This window comes from Pyrus communis, chromosome 7, assembly GCF_041283825.1.
Source record: "Pyrus communis isolate YQ-2024b chromosome 7, ASM4128382v1, whole genome shotgun sequence".
Classification (NCBI taxonomy): Eukaryota; Viridiplantae; Streptophyta; class Magnoliopsida; order Rosales; family Rosaceae; genus Pyrus; species Pyrus communis.
In genome coordinates this window covers 16,882,863-16,899,638 of record NC_142571.1, presented here as the reverse complement: position 1 = coordinate 16,899,638, position 16,776 = coordinate 16,882,863, and the positions used below count along the sequence as shown (strand labels likewise).

The window sequence follows — 16,776 nt, the reverse complement described above, 5'->3', positions numbered from 1 at the left end:
TAGATCATTTATTTGGGCGGCCGTCTGCTTTGAGTTTTCTGGTTTTTACTTTTGAGTCTTCTATTAGTGAAGTAGTCGGAAAGGTTAGTGCTTAGGCTGGGGCAACTGAGGGTGAAATGCCGGATGGTACCGTTGCTGAAGGCATCACGCTTGCTGAAGGTGTGGCGATCGAATAGTCGTGGAATGTCCAAGCTGCTAAAGAGTAGTGTTTTAGGTAGCCTTTAGGATTTTCTTTGTTTTTCCTTGTTGCTTTTGCTTGAACTCTTTCGGTCTTTGCTAGTTGTTTATCAATTTTGCTAGAAAATTTAATAAACTTGTTTCCTTCGCTTTCTTCCATCTTCACTTCTTTTGTTCATGCCCTAACCTTTAGACTTTACAGGCCAGTCGTAGGAGTGATGTTTTTTTATAAGTAGACAGGCCTGCGAAGCCTACGCAGCCATAGGTGTTGGTGTAGAACTTTTTCAAAGTTGTTAGCCATAGGGTTGGCAGTCGGATGTCTTACTTACAAAAGCAGACAAATCCACGTAACCACCGGGCTATTAACCATGGCTTTCTCCAATTCCGTAGGTTGCGTAGCAAGTTCTACAACACTTTAGGACTTGGTGTAGGTTGTTCTGTGCTTGGCAATGATGAAGCTTATCAACTACGTAGCATGTCGGCAGTGGATAAGGCTTCATATATACACACTAGATTGTTTAGCCTTTCACAAGAATATGCAGTTGTATAAGTCCGATGCAGCTTTACTGCTTGAAGGGCATGCCGTAGGTAGTCTTCTGAAAACCGTAAGCTACCTTAGTGCACTCGGTAGCAGCTTTAAGTTTCTAGGGTAGCCGTCCATAGAGCATACTGTGTAATGTGCCCTATCCGTCTCTAGGGCCCGATTCCTCACGGATTAGGACAAGAGACTCAAAACCCTTCTATTAGCTAAGCCTTGAAAAGGATTATTGTGGCTACTTCTAAGAATCTCGGCGCAAGCCATCGTGCATCTAGTTAAACTAGAACAGCCAAGTGCATCCATGTCTGGATATTCAGAGTGTAGAGTTTATCTTCCCGCTTTGAAGAGCAGACCTATGTGGGTGTTGGGGTTTACCCTCTCGTACTAGAGAGTATGGTTGGTCATTCGAGGGGGTGTAATTCATATGGTGAGTCCCTAAGAAAGGGCGCGATCTTCTTTTGAAGTGCATAAGAGATAAGTTGTTGTAGACATGTAGTCAAGCCAAGCTGTAAATTACTTTTGAATTCCTCATTGAAAACGAGTGAAGCGAACGAATAACTTAGCTGTAAAAGACTGTATGACAACTGGATAGTCCTCAGCTTGCGAAGTGTTACCCGTTAAACTACTTAAGTCTTCGTGTCTTGATATAGTGGGAGGTCACACATGGTACTTACTCAGTTTGTAAGCGTTTCATTGCTTCTCTATCTCTTTGTCGTTCATGGTGGCGAAGATGTAATTACCTTTGCCGTCTACTCTACTGATCTTGTATGGACCTTCCCAAGTGGGATCCATCTTTTTGGAGCCTTCTAAGCGAGTAGTTATGAAGGCTTTTCTTAAGACTAGATCTTCAAGTTGGAACTACCGGATCTTGGCCCTTTTATTGTAGCTTGAAATGAGCTGCTGTTGGTAGGATGCGATGCGGGTGATGGTCTGCTCATGCTTCTCCTATTCCAGATATAAGCTTGTGGCCATCTCTTTATTGTTATGTTTAATGCTTGGCAGTAAAGTGATGATGCTTGGCACGATGATGTTGGGAAGAATGATTGCTTCCAAACCAAATGCCAAAGAGAAATGAGTCTCACCAGTTGCTTGTCTTTTGGTGGTGCGATATGCCCATAGATATCCGAGGAGTTCGTCTAGCCATTTTCCCTTCTTGTCGGTGAAGGATTTCTTAAGGCAATCGAGGATCGTCTTGTTGGATGGTTTGGCCTACCTATTGCCATGAGGATATCTCAACGTGGATATATACTGCTTGATGTCATACTTTTGGAAGAACTTCGCCAAATCTTTACCTATAAATTGCAGACCGTTGTCGCTGATAATGGACTGAGAGATGCCAAATGGACAAATGATTTTCCTCCATATGAAGCGCTCTATGTCTGTCTGAGTCATGGTCGTCATGGGCTCTGTTTCTACCCATTTAGTGAAGTAGTTAGTTGCTATGATCATCATGCTTCTTCCCCCAGTAGCAAATGACATAAGCCCTACCAGGCCGATTGCCCATTACATGAATGGGCAAGGACTCATCTGTGGGTGTAGCTCACTGGCAGATAATGCTGGTACTGGCTTGTAACGTTGGCAATGATTGCACTTTTGCACTAAGCCTTTAGCATCTTGGTGCATGGTAGGCCAGTAATAACCTGCATGAAGAGCCTTCTGTGCTAAAGATCGACCTTTAGAGTGATTTCCACAAACGCATTCGTGGATTTAGCTTAGAATCTTCAAGTTATCGATAGGCACTAGGCAGCGGAGAGGTGGTCTGGTGTAGGATCTTCGAATGAGAATGTCGTTCCACATATAATAGTGTGCTGCCTTGATTTGGAGCTTCTTAGACTTTAATCTTTTCGGGTTAGTGTGTCATTGACCAGGTAGTCTATAATAGAACTTTGCCAATTGGGAGTTATACTAACCTCTGACACTTCGGCTGCCAACTCCGTCTCTATGCTTGGCTTATCTAGATATTCCACTGGAATAGAGCATTTGAGTTGGTGGTTAAGGGCGGAGCCTAGGCCAGCTAACGCATCTGCGTAGGTGGTGTCTGCTGGTGGAACTTGAGTGAAAGTGTAAGTCTGAAATGCCTCAAGCTGCTTGCGTACCTTCTCTAGGTATTGCGTCATCTTTGGATGTTTTGCCATGTGTTCCCCAGTAGTCTGGTTGGTGATTAGCTGGGAATCAAAATGAATTGCAAGCTTCTTCACTGCCAAGTCTTTTGCCATTCAGAGGCCTGCCAGTAAGGCCTCGTACTTTGCTTCGTTGTTGGATGCTTTGAAGCTTAAAGTGATCACCTGCTTGAGCATTAAGCTGTATGGGGTGACAAGGACCATGCCTGCTCCTGAGACTTTATAATTGGATGCGTTGTCAACATGCAAATGCCAAAAATCTTCGTTAGGGGGAAAAGGGGCGGCTAAGGTGTGCTCGGCTGCTTTTGGGGCGTTGCTGGGCCGTTATCGTCGTGCGGGGTCGGAAAACTAAGTTGTATTGGCCAAGTTCCAACGCCCACTTCATCACTCATTGAGAAGCGTCCAGACCATGTAAGATTGATCATAGAGGATACTGAGTCATAACGATGACTGTATGAGCTTCAAAGTATGGTCTGAGCTTTCAAGCCTCAACAACTACCGCCAAAAATAACTTTTCTGTCTTCAGATATCTTGTTTCCGCATCGAGAAGAGCTTTAGAAGTGTAGAATACTTGCAGTTGGGCCCCTAGCTCTTCTCATATGAGGGCAGAGCTCACTGCTACCTCGGAGATTGCCAGGTAGATATATAAATCCTTCGCTGCTTCTGGCTTAGATAGTAACGGAGGTGATGTAAAATACTTCTTCAGGTCTTAGAAGCCTATTTCGCACTCTTCATCCCATTTGTCTCGTTATGCCCTTTTAATAGCCTTAAAAAAAGGCTTACATCGATCGGTGGACCGCGAGAAAAAGCGTTTGAAGGCAGCTACTCGTCCGGTCAAGCTTTGGATCTCCTTCAAGGTAGTTGGAGACTTTATCTCTAGGATCACTCAAATTTGTTTGGGATGTGCTTCAATTCCTCGTTCGGTTACTAAGTACCCTAAGAATTGGCCTGAAGATACTTCAAACGTGCATTTGGTGGGGTTGACCTTCATCTTGTACTTTTTGAGGATGTTGAAAGTTTCCGCCAAGTTGCAAATATAGTTTGTTCGCTACTTGCCTTTTACCATGATCTCGTCGACATAGACCTCCATGGTTACCCCGATTTGCTTTTTGAACATCATGTTTACTAACCTTTGGTAAGTGGTTCCCGCGTTCTTGAGGCCAAAGGGCATGACCTTGTAGCAGTAGGTTCCTCGCTCGGTCTTGAACGCGGTTTTCTCCTTGTCGTGCTCGTACATGGCTATTTGGTTGTAGCCTGGGTATGCGCCCAAGAAGCTGAGCAGTTAGTTCCCAGAAGTTGAATCTACCAATAGATCGATCCGAGGGACTGGATAAGGATCTTTTGGGCATGCTTTGTTGAGGTCGATGTAGTCTACGTAAACCCTTCATTTGCCATTCTTCTTTTTCATCACTAGCACAATGTTGGCAAGCCATGCTGAGTGTGCTACTTCTTCTATAAATCCGGCCTCTAGTAGCTTGTCAATTTCTACTTCAATGATCGCTACTTACTCGAGTACGAAATGTCTTCTCTTTTAGAATACCGGTTTGTTAGGTGAGGTCGACGTACAGCTTGTGGCAGGCTACCTCAGGATTGATAACGGGGATGTCGGACGGTGACCATGCAAAAACATCTCGATTTTCTTAAGGAAAGCCGTGAGTTCTTACTTCTCAGCTGGGCTTAAACGTGAGCCAATTCTAGCCATCTATTCTGAATGTTGAGGATCAAGAATGATGTCTTCGATGTCGTTTTCGGGTTTCCATCCTATATCATCTACTTAGGCACCATCTTCTCAATCCGCTTACTATAATTGCTATTTGGTAGCCTCTGTGTCCCTTTGGACTGTTGTAGTCTCCACAGGGGTAAAGGTCTTCTTTTTTTACTCATTCAACACTTGCACAGTGCATCGTTGAGATATGGCCTAGTCATACTTGATTTCTCCGACAATTGACGGAAGTGATGGCATCCAACTTGATCAACCAAGGTCTCCCAAGAATCCCATTGTAGGGAGATGGGTCGCTTACGATCGTGAACGTCTGTTTCGAGACAATTGGCTGATGGTAGTTAAAGTGTGCTTGTTGAATCTGGTGAGTACCTCTGCTCGGCGTATGATTGTGCTTTCTAGGCCCATATTCTAAATGACTGATAGCTGAAGTAGGTTGATTACACTTCCATTGTTAACCATCATTCTATTAACTATAGCATGGGCTAGTTAGACAGATACTACTAGTGCGTCCTCGTGTGGGAAATCGACTTCTTCTGCATCCTACTTAGTGAAGCCAAAAATGGGGCCAGGTTGTGTGTCAACTGCTTGGACTTGTGAGACTAGTAGAGCCTACTAGATCTTCCTCTTCTTAGAGTAGATGGTGGCCCCTAAGTGCTCGGACTTGACGAAGATACCATTAATTCGAACCGTCTTAGTTAATGGCTCTTCGTCGTTGTTTGCATTCCTTCTTGGTTGCGCAACTGGCTTGTCCAAGTATATGTCGACCTTGTCTTCTTTCATGAGCTTTTTTAGGTAGTTCTTCTAAGTGTAGCAGCCGTCGGTTGTGTGACCAAGACCTCGGTGGAATGTGCAATACTTGGTGTGGTCCAACTTGGAAGTATCTCCTTTTGATTATTTCAACAATTTGAACCATGGCTCATTCTTGATGTTGTGAAGGATTTGATGGATCATAATTGAGAATTTAGAATAGTTCTTGGTCATCGAGCCTTCTTTGGTCGTGGGTCGGTCCCTACGATTGGCCTTCTGCCTGCCCTTGCTGGACTGCTTCTTATCCTCCTTCCTTTAAACCACTGCCAACTTTTTTCGAGGCTACTCGGGAGCCTTTTCTGCTCGTCGAGCCTCATCCCAAAGTACACGCTTCTGTGCCAGAGCAAAAGAACACACTAGAGTTAAGTCTTCTTTCATGATCATTTCTCCAAACAGTGGGTGGTCTGCTATGAGTCATTTTTGGAAGGCTGCACTTGCTATTGAGTTGTCACATCCATAGATCTTTGCCTTCTTTACTTTGAACCTCCTTACGTAGTCGCAGAGCGACTCCTTTGGGTTTTTCTTCATGTTGAACAAGTTGTCGGACTTTTTCTTGATCGAGCGGTAGGATGAGTATTCTTTGGTGAAAACCAAGGAAAGATCATCAAAATTCCAGATGGATTGTGATGGCAAGATGTGAAACCAATCTTGCGCCTCGCCTTGTAGAGTGGTGGTGAATATTTTGCACATTAAGGCATCATTGTTTCGATAAAGGGCCATCGCACTTCAGTAATGCTTCAAGTGCCTCTCCGAATCTCCATCTCCTTTGAAAGATGTGAAGTGTGGCATGCTAAACTTTAGTGAAGGCTCTGCCTGCTCGATCTCATCCGTGAAAGGTGACCTGCTCATGTTGGTTATATCCCGTCGTATTGCTTCATCAGTCACTTCGTTACGTTGGAAATCACAAAATCATTTTTTAAGGAGAATCTTTACCTCTTCTTGGATTTGTTTTTGTTGGAGTAGCAAAGCCTTCGGCTGCCCCCGGTCTTAACTTGCTGGTTTAGGCTGCTCTTCTATATTCTCGTCTTGTCCATGCCTCAACGACGGTGCATGTGGTATATTCCTAGCAGGCAAAGGAATTCTTTGTAGGCTGCCTGTTGAACTTGAGCCGGATTGAGTTACTGCTTCTCTCCGTCCATTGTGCTGTCTACTTCGATGAGATGTGAATCATCAGTGTGTGGTCCCAACCGTGAGTGTATACTTGCCCTTGGGCCTAGTCGAAAGTGCATGCTTCTCTGCATGCTAAGACGGGTGTATACGCTATCTTGGCAGCCCAACTGGGAGTGCATGTTGCCCGAATGCTCAGTTGGTGGCTGGTTGAGTGGCTGTTTGCCGGGACACTACTGGAGAGGTTCCTCGTCTACCCTTGTCCTACACCGGGACACCTCTCTAGGGCACGTTAGATCTCGATGCGTTGCAAGAGCTGATTCACCAAGGTCATCTATTGTGCAAGGGCGCGCGTCAACTCTATGACTTGTCAGGACAAGTGTTGTTCGCCATTCGGATTGGAAGAGCTTGGAATGAATCTGCCTCATTGAGCAATGGAAAAGTGGTAGACTCCGGGCGTGAGATTTGAGTTGGGAAATGTCAAATCCGTAGAGAAATGTGATGAAAATATCCCCGGCTCGATGGTTAGTTTGGATAGTTGAGAAAGGCTGACTTAGGCTGCTTGGGAAACCATGAGAGCAGGCTAGGCCAAGAGAACAGGCTGCTCGACGTGTGATGCACGCGGGTGCGAAGTTTGTGCTTAACTTGGCAACATGTTGGGCTCACGTTGGGCGTGGAGTGACATGGTTTAGGTTGTGGCCTTGGTACCATGAGCTTTGGATGACACGGCTTGGGCTTGCTTAGATGGCACGGCTCAAGTCGTGGTGGTGACACCATGAACCTCGCCGCGGGTGGCTACCGTGGTGGCCATCATGGTGGTTCCCATGGTGGAAACTCGTGGTGGTGATGCCTCTCCACTTATTGTCACATTCAGCCTCATGGATCACCGCGGTCCTATCTCTTGAATATTGGAATTTTCACTTGTTGAATTCTCTAAATTTCTAGCTATTGTACTTCTCTTTTACGTTTTATCAAAGAATTTTTGAAAATAAAAATTCTAATAATAAAAACATATGAATGATCTACAAATGGACAAGAAAATAGAAAACCTTGGATGCGAGAGTCTTCTACGAGTGTGAGACTCAACTCTCAATGAAAGCACCAATTTGTGGATGCAAATTTCTTCCTCCTTGTTCTTGGACAAAATTGCACCTACAAAACAAATAACACCTTAGGTTAAGGCTAAAAGCCTCGCCAACCCACGATAATTTTTTCTTTTTGGGGGGGGGGGGGGGGTGGGCTTTGGCTAAAGAACTTTCGATGTCAAAGTTAGAATTTTGAGGGAAAAGTGTTTGGAGAATTTTTTTGAGTCTTTAGCAAGAGTGAAAACTTAGCTTTTTAGAGAAAATGAGGAAGAATATATATGGCATGGCCGGTTCCCTTGGGAGAGAAGGTGACCGGCCTCTTATGTGTTTTTTGGGTGTAATTGGTAATTTAATTGGTCATTAATAGATTAATTAGGTAATAAATCCATTAATTAGCCAATTAACATAATTTATCAAGAATGTTTTGGGGGTTACCTTGTGGAGAAAATGGATGAAATAGGTTTTGAATAAATACCTATTTTGGGCACTTTTGACTTAATTGTGGGATGTTTGCCCACTGCTTGCATGTAGGAATTCCTGTGTTCCTCAAGGGTAATTTTGTCCTTTTTGCCCAAAAATCCATGTGTCGCCTCTTGATTATATTTGGCTCCACACCTATCACCGAGTTGTTAAAGACCCATTGCCTGAATCCTCTCCTCCAAGGCCACAATTGGTCAAAATGAGATTCAGCGAAACCCCAAGGGGCCCCGTAACTTAGGCTGCTTAGGTCGATTGAATGGAACCTCACTTTGGCGCCACCTGGAAAGAGCTCGGTATCTTTGACGCCATCGAACTCTCGACCACAGAGATTAGCATAGGCCGAGAGCTCTTGATGACCGCTCTAAGTTTTTGGTGTATAGCCACCAACACCATGGTAATTCCTTTCGGCCTTATGAAGTCAATTGTATTCGATGTGACAACTATCTTGGGCACCTCCCTATCTGGCCTTCCAATTGATATCGCCCTCTCTAGGTATCAGTTTGACTAGGACCTGAAGATGGTCTTCGAATAACACCCTTATGATGTTCTAAAGAAAAATGACCAAGAAGTGCCAAAAGATGAGGTGAACACACTTCACAAAAATTTCTTCAATTACAGCACTTTCATCACCCACTTTACTGGTCAAGACAAAAGCAGGCTTAAGAAAGGAAAACATGAGGCCTTCTTGTTTTATTGGTACAATGAGTTCATCTTTTGTACCAAATCAAACAAGTGCCTCGCCAAGAACGTGCCGTTTGCCGAAGCCTTGGCTAGTAGTCACCAATTGGCACTCAACCCCACCATTCTCGCCAATCTCACATGTTGCCTTGCCAAAGCCACATTCGAGAAAATCAACCCATACTAGAACGACTGACTTTAGGTATTCCAGCTCTGGCCATAATGTCTCGGCTTTGATTCTTTCGAAGCAAAAGGTCTCCACCTGGCCTCTCGACCAACCCCAACCCACTGGGTCAAAGAAGCTATTCCTCCTTCATCTATCTCTTAACATCGGCTTGGGGAGAAACAGAAGATGCAGCCCTTTGGCAAAACTAAGGATCTTTTCTACTGGCTCGTGACCTTCCATTTGGTTGCAATGCACGTTGAGCTTGTTAAGAAGTATACCATCCTCACTTCTTGGCTCGACAGTTTGGTTATCTCCAGGGCTGCCCCTTGCCTTTACTCACTTCTCACTCACTCTTGAGTCGAGAACGACTTTCTGGCTCCTCAGAAAGGGAGTGTAACGAAGAAGAGAAGGAATTTGAAAGACGGTGCGCTAAATTCCGCCTTCAACCATACGCCCATGAAACTTATAGTACTAGTACTTCATTGACTAGTGGACAATTTATACAAAGGACTTTTTCGGCAAACCAGTCGAGGAGGCAACAAAAAATGTCTTTGGTGACCGGCCGAAGAAAACCCCTGCTCTGAAATCCAAGGAGGTGGCTCAAGGTATTTCTCAGTTCTTACATATTTCAATGCATTCAATTGATTGCCTCCGCAACTAATTTCTCATCAGTTTATCCAACTAGCCGTTCGATCGAACGTGCTGAAGTAGTTGCAATGGTCGCAGCGAAGAAAAAACTTGCCTTACCCAACAAGGCTCAAAGACATTTAAGAAAGCTACTCAAACTTTTAATAATCCATTAAGTTTAAGAGCCAACGCTTTCAAGATAAATTGAGCAAGGAAAAAAAAAACACAAAACTACACATTAGGGAAGTTATAGCCAAAAGGAACTTTAAGATGGCACATTGAAGTAAAAAATAAAAAAATTAAACCCTCCAAGTCATTTCATATGGTTGATGCAAGATAAGCACCCTAAGACACTTTTGAACTATTTATAACAATAGAGATGGGATTGAAGACACATGACATTGCATGTTAACTTGTAAGGATGAAAACTTGATCATCCCCCCGTTTTTGAATAATTAAGAAAGTGCCATCTTTTGAGATACAGAAGCTCATAATAGTGATTTTCTTTTGAAAAGCAACAAGCAAGGAGACAAGATAGAACCTGGTGGTGTTTTGCACATGAGTTAAAACTTAAACTTAACTTACGGATTAAGTAATGTCACTGACAGTTTCAATTATATCCAGTCCAAACTTACTCATTTGCAAAAAAAACCACTTTGTCTATTAGCTGGCGAAAGGTTGGTACATTTTGCTCGGCCCCGATTGATTCCAACATGGCGTGAGACATTTTATTTTTCATCTTTTACTTTTCTGTCTAAATTCTAGACAAAATTTTTGAAAAAAATTTTGCAAATCATGTGATGTTTCACCAATAAGAAGTAATGACATTAATCAACATATAGATCATAACTCATAACCCCATTATCAATAACCACATCATATAGCTCATAAAATTTGAATTTGGAGTGGTCTAATGTCACAGTCCTTCATTCTTTTCTTATATACATAATAGCCAAATATATATATATATATATATATATATATATGGGTAACGGGAGAAGGCATAGGCCTCGTTTGGCAGCTCGAACTGTACTGACTATTTCTGTCGGATAGGATAAATAGTCACCGGATAGTACTGACTAAATTAGTCGGGTGTTTGATGCAGTATCGGACTAGTAACCGTATTATTTATACTATGTTTGGTATTATACTAGATAGGAGGAATCAAACTTAAAAAAAAAAAAAAAAATTTAAAAAGTGAAATCATTTTTTTGTTCCCAGATCTCTCCGCACCCCCCAAACACCCTCCCTTTCTCTCCCTTCTTCTTCCCTGACTGCAGAAGAATCCCAAATTATTGTTCCCCAGCCCTCTCCGCCACACCCCCCAAACTCCCTCCCTTTCTCTCCCATATTCTTCTTCCCCGACTAAATAATCCGGGCATTTTGGTTGGTTTTATTAAGCGGGTGTATACCGTGTTATCCTATCCAACCGGTTAAATTAATCCGGTGCTTATTTAGTACGAATGAACGCCAAACACCCGAGTCCGTATAACTAATCATATCCGATCCTTTATCCGATCTGCCAAACAAGGCCATAGTGGTCAACAAATGCATAAAAAATTATCAACAACTGACAGTGAGGTGTTAGAGAGCTAAGTGGTAGGACTATGAGTAGTGCCGGTTGTGTCGCGTGTTGTTATCAACTTTTAATGTGTGGGACAAAAGTTATCGAGAATTCGTGGTAGGGCTATGTGATAAAACAACTGATAGTGAGGTGCTAGAAAGTTAGGTAGTAGGGCTATGTGTGGAATTTCGTGGGCAGTTTGCCCTCTCCTACTGCAGAGCAGATCCAGATGGGTGTTGGAAAATTAGCTTACCCTCTCGCACTAGAGAGCTTACCCAGATGGGTGTCGAGAAATGAGTTTATTCTCTCGCACTAGAGAGAATACCTAAATAGGCGTCGAGGAATTAGTTTACTCTCTTAAACTGGAGAGCTTACCCAGATGATTGTTGGGGAACTAATTTATCATCTCACATGGGTGAGCAGACCCAGATAGGTGTCGGGGAATTAGTTTACTCTCTCGCACTAAAGAACTTACTCATATGGGTGTCGGGGATTAGTTTATCCTCTCTCATTAGAGAGCATACCTAGATAAGTGTCACCGTGTCACGGAATTAGTTTACCCTTTCGTACTGGAGAATAGACCCAGATGTATGTCGAGGAATTAGTTTCCCTTTTCGCACTGGAGAGCTTACCCAGATGGGTGTTGGGGAATTGGTTTACCCTCTTGCATTAGAGAGCATGAAAGTCATTGTGAATACAACTGAGGAATGATGAACTGCTGAACAATTAAAATAATCCTTAACTTGTGACGTATTGTTCCGCGATCTGCTTTCGACTTTGAACTGCTTGTGGAACCCCCGTAAAGATGTAAATGGGGAGTGCAGTGAGCTGCTTCTAGACCTTCTCCAAGTATTGCATTATTCTTATAATTTTTTTCGTGTGCTTTTCTGAGGCTTTGTTGGTGATTAGCTGAGAATCTGAATGGATTGCAAGCTTCTTCACCGCTAAATCTTTCGCTAGCAGAGGGTTGCTTGTTAAAGCCTTGTATTCTACTTCGTCATTAGATGCTTTGAAGACTAGAGTGTCGTGGGCTTGGTCGGTGCAGTTGAAAGCTGCAAGGCAAAAGTCGGTGCAACGGGGAGCCTTAGTGCAAAATAATTTCCCATAAAATAGAGTACATATCTATACCACAACCATGCCCAGAATAGCAAAATTCACAAATATGCCATGTCGAATATATCAGCATAAAAATATGTAAGCCAGGTGATATAAATCAATGCAAATGATATGTCAACCGAAGTCACCTAACGTGACCTGTACGGCTGAATCTAGAGCTCATCCATCTAGCCGGAGTCACCTAATGTGACCTGTATGGCTCAAATCCACATCTCAACAAATATACCTGCACACGAGTCGAAACCACCTAAAGTGATCTGTACGACATGACTGGTGTAAATAAATACGCTCAACTGCTACAATCACATGAAGACTGTGCGAATAATCGCGGGTTACCTATGAGTCAGAACCACCTATAGTGGTATGTACGACAGAACTGTGCACCTAACTTGGATCCAAGGTGAGCGTATGGTGCGGGAGGTGAACATCACGTGAAGGACAGTGCCCTAACCATGGGCGGGAGCACTAACACCGGGGTGCAGGTTTATGAGCGCTCAACACATCTCACATAATCATCAATTCACATAACCAATCTACAACTCATATGGCACTTACCTGAGCGTCCACCGTGTCAAATCACATTTATGCATACCATACAAATTCATAGTCTAAGCATAAATCAATAGGCATGGCATTTCAAACATAATTTCATTTAAACACATTTTCTAGGAAAATAACAAGTATATAAGTATATACTGAAAACCAAAAGCCCACTCACTGGTATGTGGAAGGGTCGTAGCCCCCAAACCTTGATTGATTGCGCTCGTCCTGAGGATAGGTCTCACCTATATGCAAAACAACTATATAAACGCTACTTTAAAGCACATAAACAAAACTAGCTAATAACTTATCATACATTACTCAAATGGGGTGTTTGAATATACCAACGTGATCTACTCAACACCACGAACATCTCCATATTTTTAAAAAAAATTTCCGACCACCCACGTGCCGGCCAAGGCATGGCTAGACATGCCCCCACGCGCAGCCAACCCAAACAGAAACTTAACTGCCGTTTGGAATATTCTGTTAAAACCCTAACAGAAATTAATGGTGTTACCTGACGTCGTTAGAATATTCCGTCAACTTTGACGGAATATTCTTTTCCTTCTCCGGCTAGCCTTGCTAGTCGCTACCATCAGCGCCGCTGTCTACAACTTGAATTTTTGCCGGTTTCTGGAAAAACTTTAAAACTTCATATCTTTCTCATTTCTTAACCAAAATCCATGAAATTTGTCTCAAAATGAAGCTTAGAGTGAGTAGAACACATTCTTACCACTTTCAAGCCTTGAAATCCATGGGATCTCGCCAGAGAAACCTCAAACACTCTGGCAACCTCTACAACTCGATGAACTTAAGCTTCCCGACATCCAAAACACTTCAAAATTACTCCCCGAGCTTTGTGGAGACGTCCTAAAGCTTCCTAGAACCTTAAAACTCACTGAAAATTCCACGATCATGATCACATGAACAGTGCTCAAAATTTGGGATTTCTAGTTCTCGAGTAAATGAAGTCTTCACGTCGAACTAACTATATGGATGAGCTTCTAGGCTCACAAGGAACACAAAAACAACCTCCTCGACGTCGATTCGTGCATGCAAGTGTTAGTTTAAGAGTTATCCATACAGTTGTACGGAAATGGAAGAAAATCCGAGAGGGAAGAAAAGAGAAAGGTCAACAGTTTGATGTGTGTGTATGAGTGTGTGGTCCAGGTTGCAGCCAACCAAAAACAAATAAAATCCAAGTTCTAATTGGGTCCAAACCATTAGGACTTAACATATTTGGACCACCACCAAAACATATCACCCACGACACCAACTAACGCCCAAGGGCAATTTAGTCATTTCACGTCATCGAGGATAAAATAATATACACCTTCGGGACGGGCTGTCATAGATTGTTTCCGAAAATTTAAGGTGCGTTAATTGTACCAGATTATCTTGGACTGGACTAGTTTCAGGGACGAAGCTAGATCACTTAGTCTAGACTAAGCTAGACTGACTTAGTGAAGCGTTTAATGTAGTGTCGGACTAAGAATCAAAATAATTAATAAATTATAATATTATATTATATAATTTGTATCAATTAATATTTTATGTATTTTATTATTAATTTATCCTCTTCTTTTTTTGTAATCTTCCTCTTTCTGGAAACGTCCACCATTTTTCTACTTCCCACCCCTCTCCCTTGTTTTCTCCCATTTTTTCTCCGACACAACGTGTCCCTCTCCTCACTCTTTTTCTCCCTGATTTCTTCTTCAAAGGAGGAAGCCTTGCATTTTGCACCTAATTTGGATCGAAAGACCCATAGGTCTTTCTTCTTGTTCCTCGAAGCAAAGATAGCTCCTTTTTCACAAAAATCCCAAATCAAAGTAATAGATTTTTGGGTTTTTGGATAAGAACACCGTAGATTTCTGGAGGTCTTTAGTTTTTTTGGGATTTCTGGAGAAAAGCATAGCAACCCAAGGTAATAGATTTCTGGATTTATTACAGATTTTGATATTTTTTATATTTGGGATTTATAAGTTTTAATCTTCGAATTGAAGTGTTGTTTATGGTGTGGATTAAGCTTATTGGAAGCTTAACTAAATGAATTCATCGCTGAAGCAAGAAGGGGTTAGGTTCGCAGGACGGAGATTGGTGAGAGCCATTTCAAATTTGGAAACCAGAAAAGGGGGTGGAAGGCATGATTTGGTGACTAGGTTCACGGAAGGAGATCGGGAACGTATACTTGCAAATGACCCGGGCGCTAGAAACGGGATTTGCAATCTGCCAATTTTCGAGGGGACTTGCTAAGAACAGCTAGTGAAAATTTTAGTTGGAGCGAGTCTGACTTAGTCTCATTAAAGGCAGTCTTTATTTGCACCAAACACAGACTATAACTCTTATCTAAAGCAGTTCAGTCTAATGAAACTTAAAAGAGGCCAAACATAAGTGCCCTTAAAGAAATGTAATGAGAATCTTCTGAAACTAAAGGATTTTGAAGCAATTTTTTAAAATTAAGGGATTGCGTAGGGAACTTGCTATCGCATTTGGGGAAAAATAATTAGGTAGCTTGTGCGGTTACTGTATTTAATTTATCTTCTCTCGATAAAGTTTAGTTTGTTTTCTTTACAAAGTGGCTTTATGTATTTATTTTTAATTAAATACTTTTTTTTTTGGCAGGCCTACTATGATCCATTCAAAAATCCTGAACCAAAAAGCATGAAGCCATTGATCTCTGGAGCCGAATGGGTATCATGTTTATCACTCTAATACCAAGTTGAAAATGCACACCACGACCAAATAAAATAAAAAAACTTTATTAATTGAAAGCAAAGAATTGCCAAGAAGAATTTGCTTGTACTTAGAATCTTGTATCATTACAGTCTTTCTCCAAAGCAATTGCATGCAAGATTTGATTATATAGAATTACAATGACAATAAAATTAACGAAGGGAAATTTTATTTGAACACATGTAATCTTTTTCTACACTTAACTTATTATCTACATCCATATTATTTTTTATTAAAAAATTAATATCTCTTTAAACCCAAATTTATTATCTAAACTACATTCTTAAACCCAATTCAAAATGTAAAGTTGTCTTTTCACCTAATTATAAAAAATTTCTAATTGAATAATTTTTTTTCAAAGAGGCTCAAAAATAAAAACATTACGCATCCTTTGCCCACCACCCCTCCCCCTCCCCCTCCCCCTCCTTTTCTAGCATTTCCTATGGCTACTGTTTTTTTCTGCTACAAAACCAAGATATTTGCTCTCTTTACCAAACCAAGACACATGCTCTCTCTCTCAACCAAACTAGTTACGTGGGTTGCTATCAACACCACCACAATAAATAACCCCCATCACCTTCTCTTATCAAACCAACTTTCCTCTCTCCAAATTTTTGTTCTTTCGGAAAAAAAAAAAAAAAAAAAAAAAAAAAAACAACTCTACCGCATGTAAGTTGTCATTGTTTGCCTGATCAATTGTTTTCTCAAAAATTTGAAGCACTCCTACTTCTGGAACTAATTATCTGGGATTAAGCAATTCATCTTTTCCTTACTTTCTGATCAATTTGTTTCTGCAATTTGTTGGATTATAATCAACGAGTTAATTGATCGTTTAAATGGCTAAAGAACATAATTATAAATTCTAAGAGAAGCTGCAACCATTAGAAGCTGCAAAACCAAGTGCTTACAGATGCAAGTGTAAAAAGAGCCATAAGACCAACCAAACCAGCGCGACAAGCTGTCAAACAAGCACAGTAACAAATTGACAAACAAGCATGGCAATAAATCAAGTCATACCTTAGTTGGAGAAATCAAAACTTCAAAATCACCATTCATCGATAAAAAAACTTATTTTTCTCTATAAGAGCTATTAGGATTTTAGCTAAAATGAACGTAGGATAACAAGGAGTGATGTATGTTTAATCATAGTGGGTGGGTTTATTGATAAACTTTAGCTTTATTTTTAAATCATCTTGTACTTGATAGTAATTATGCAATAAGGTAAAAATGACAATTTCATTTAAAATTTAAGTTGGGTGTCACATCCCGGCCCGGGCGCCCACCTCATCCCAGGCTCAACTCCACCGTAGCA

At 41.7% G+C, this 16,776-nt stretch overlaps 1 protein-coding gene and 1 long non-coding RNA gene across 2 annotated transcripts; one reads left to right on the top strand and one right to left on the bottom strand.

The window, feature by feature from the left end:
- Positions 1 to 5,779: 5,779 nt before the first annotated feature.
- Positions 5,780 to 6,085, bottom strand: LOC148695782 (uncharacterized). Its single transcript, XM_088697395.1, has one exon. It carries the CDS (start codon positions 6,083 to 6,085, stop codon positions 5,780 to 5,782), a length of 306 nt encoding a protein of 101 aa, XP_088553521.1.
- Positions 6,086 to 14,370: 8,285 nt separating this feature from the next.
- LOC148695781 (uncharacterized) lies at positions 14,371 to 15,187 on the top strand. Its single transcript, XR_015963863.1, has 2 exons — positions 14,371 to 14,655; positions 14,758 to 15,187. It is a non-coding gene; the product is annotated as an uncharacterized LOC148695781 (long non-coding RNA).
- The last annotated feature ends 1,589 nt before the right edge of the window (positions 15,188 to 16,776 follow it).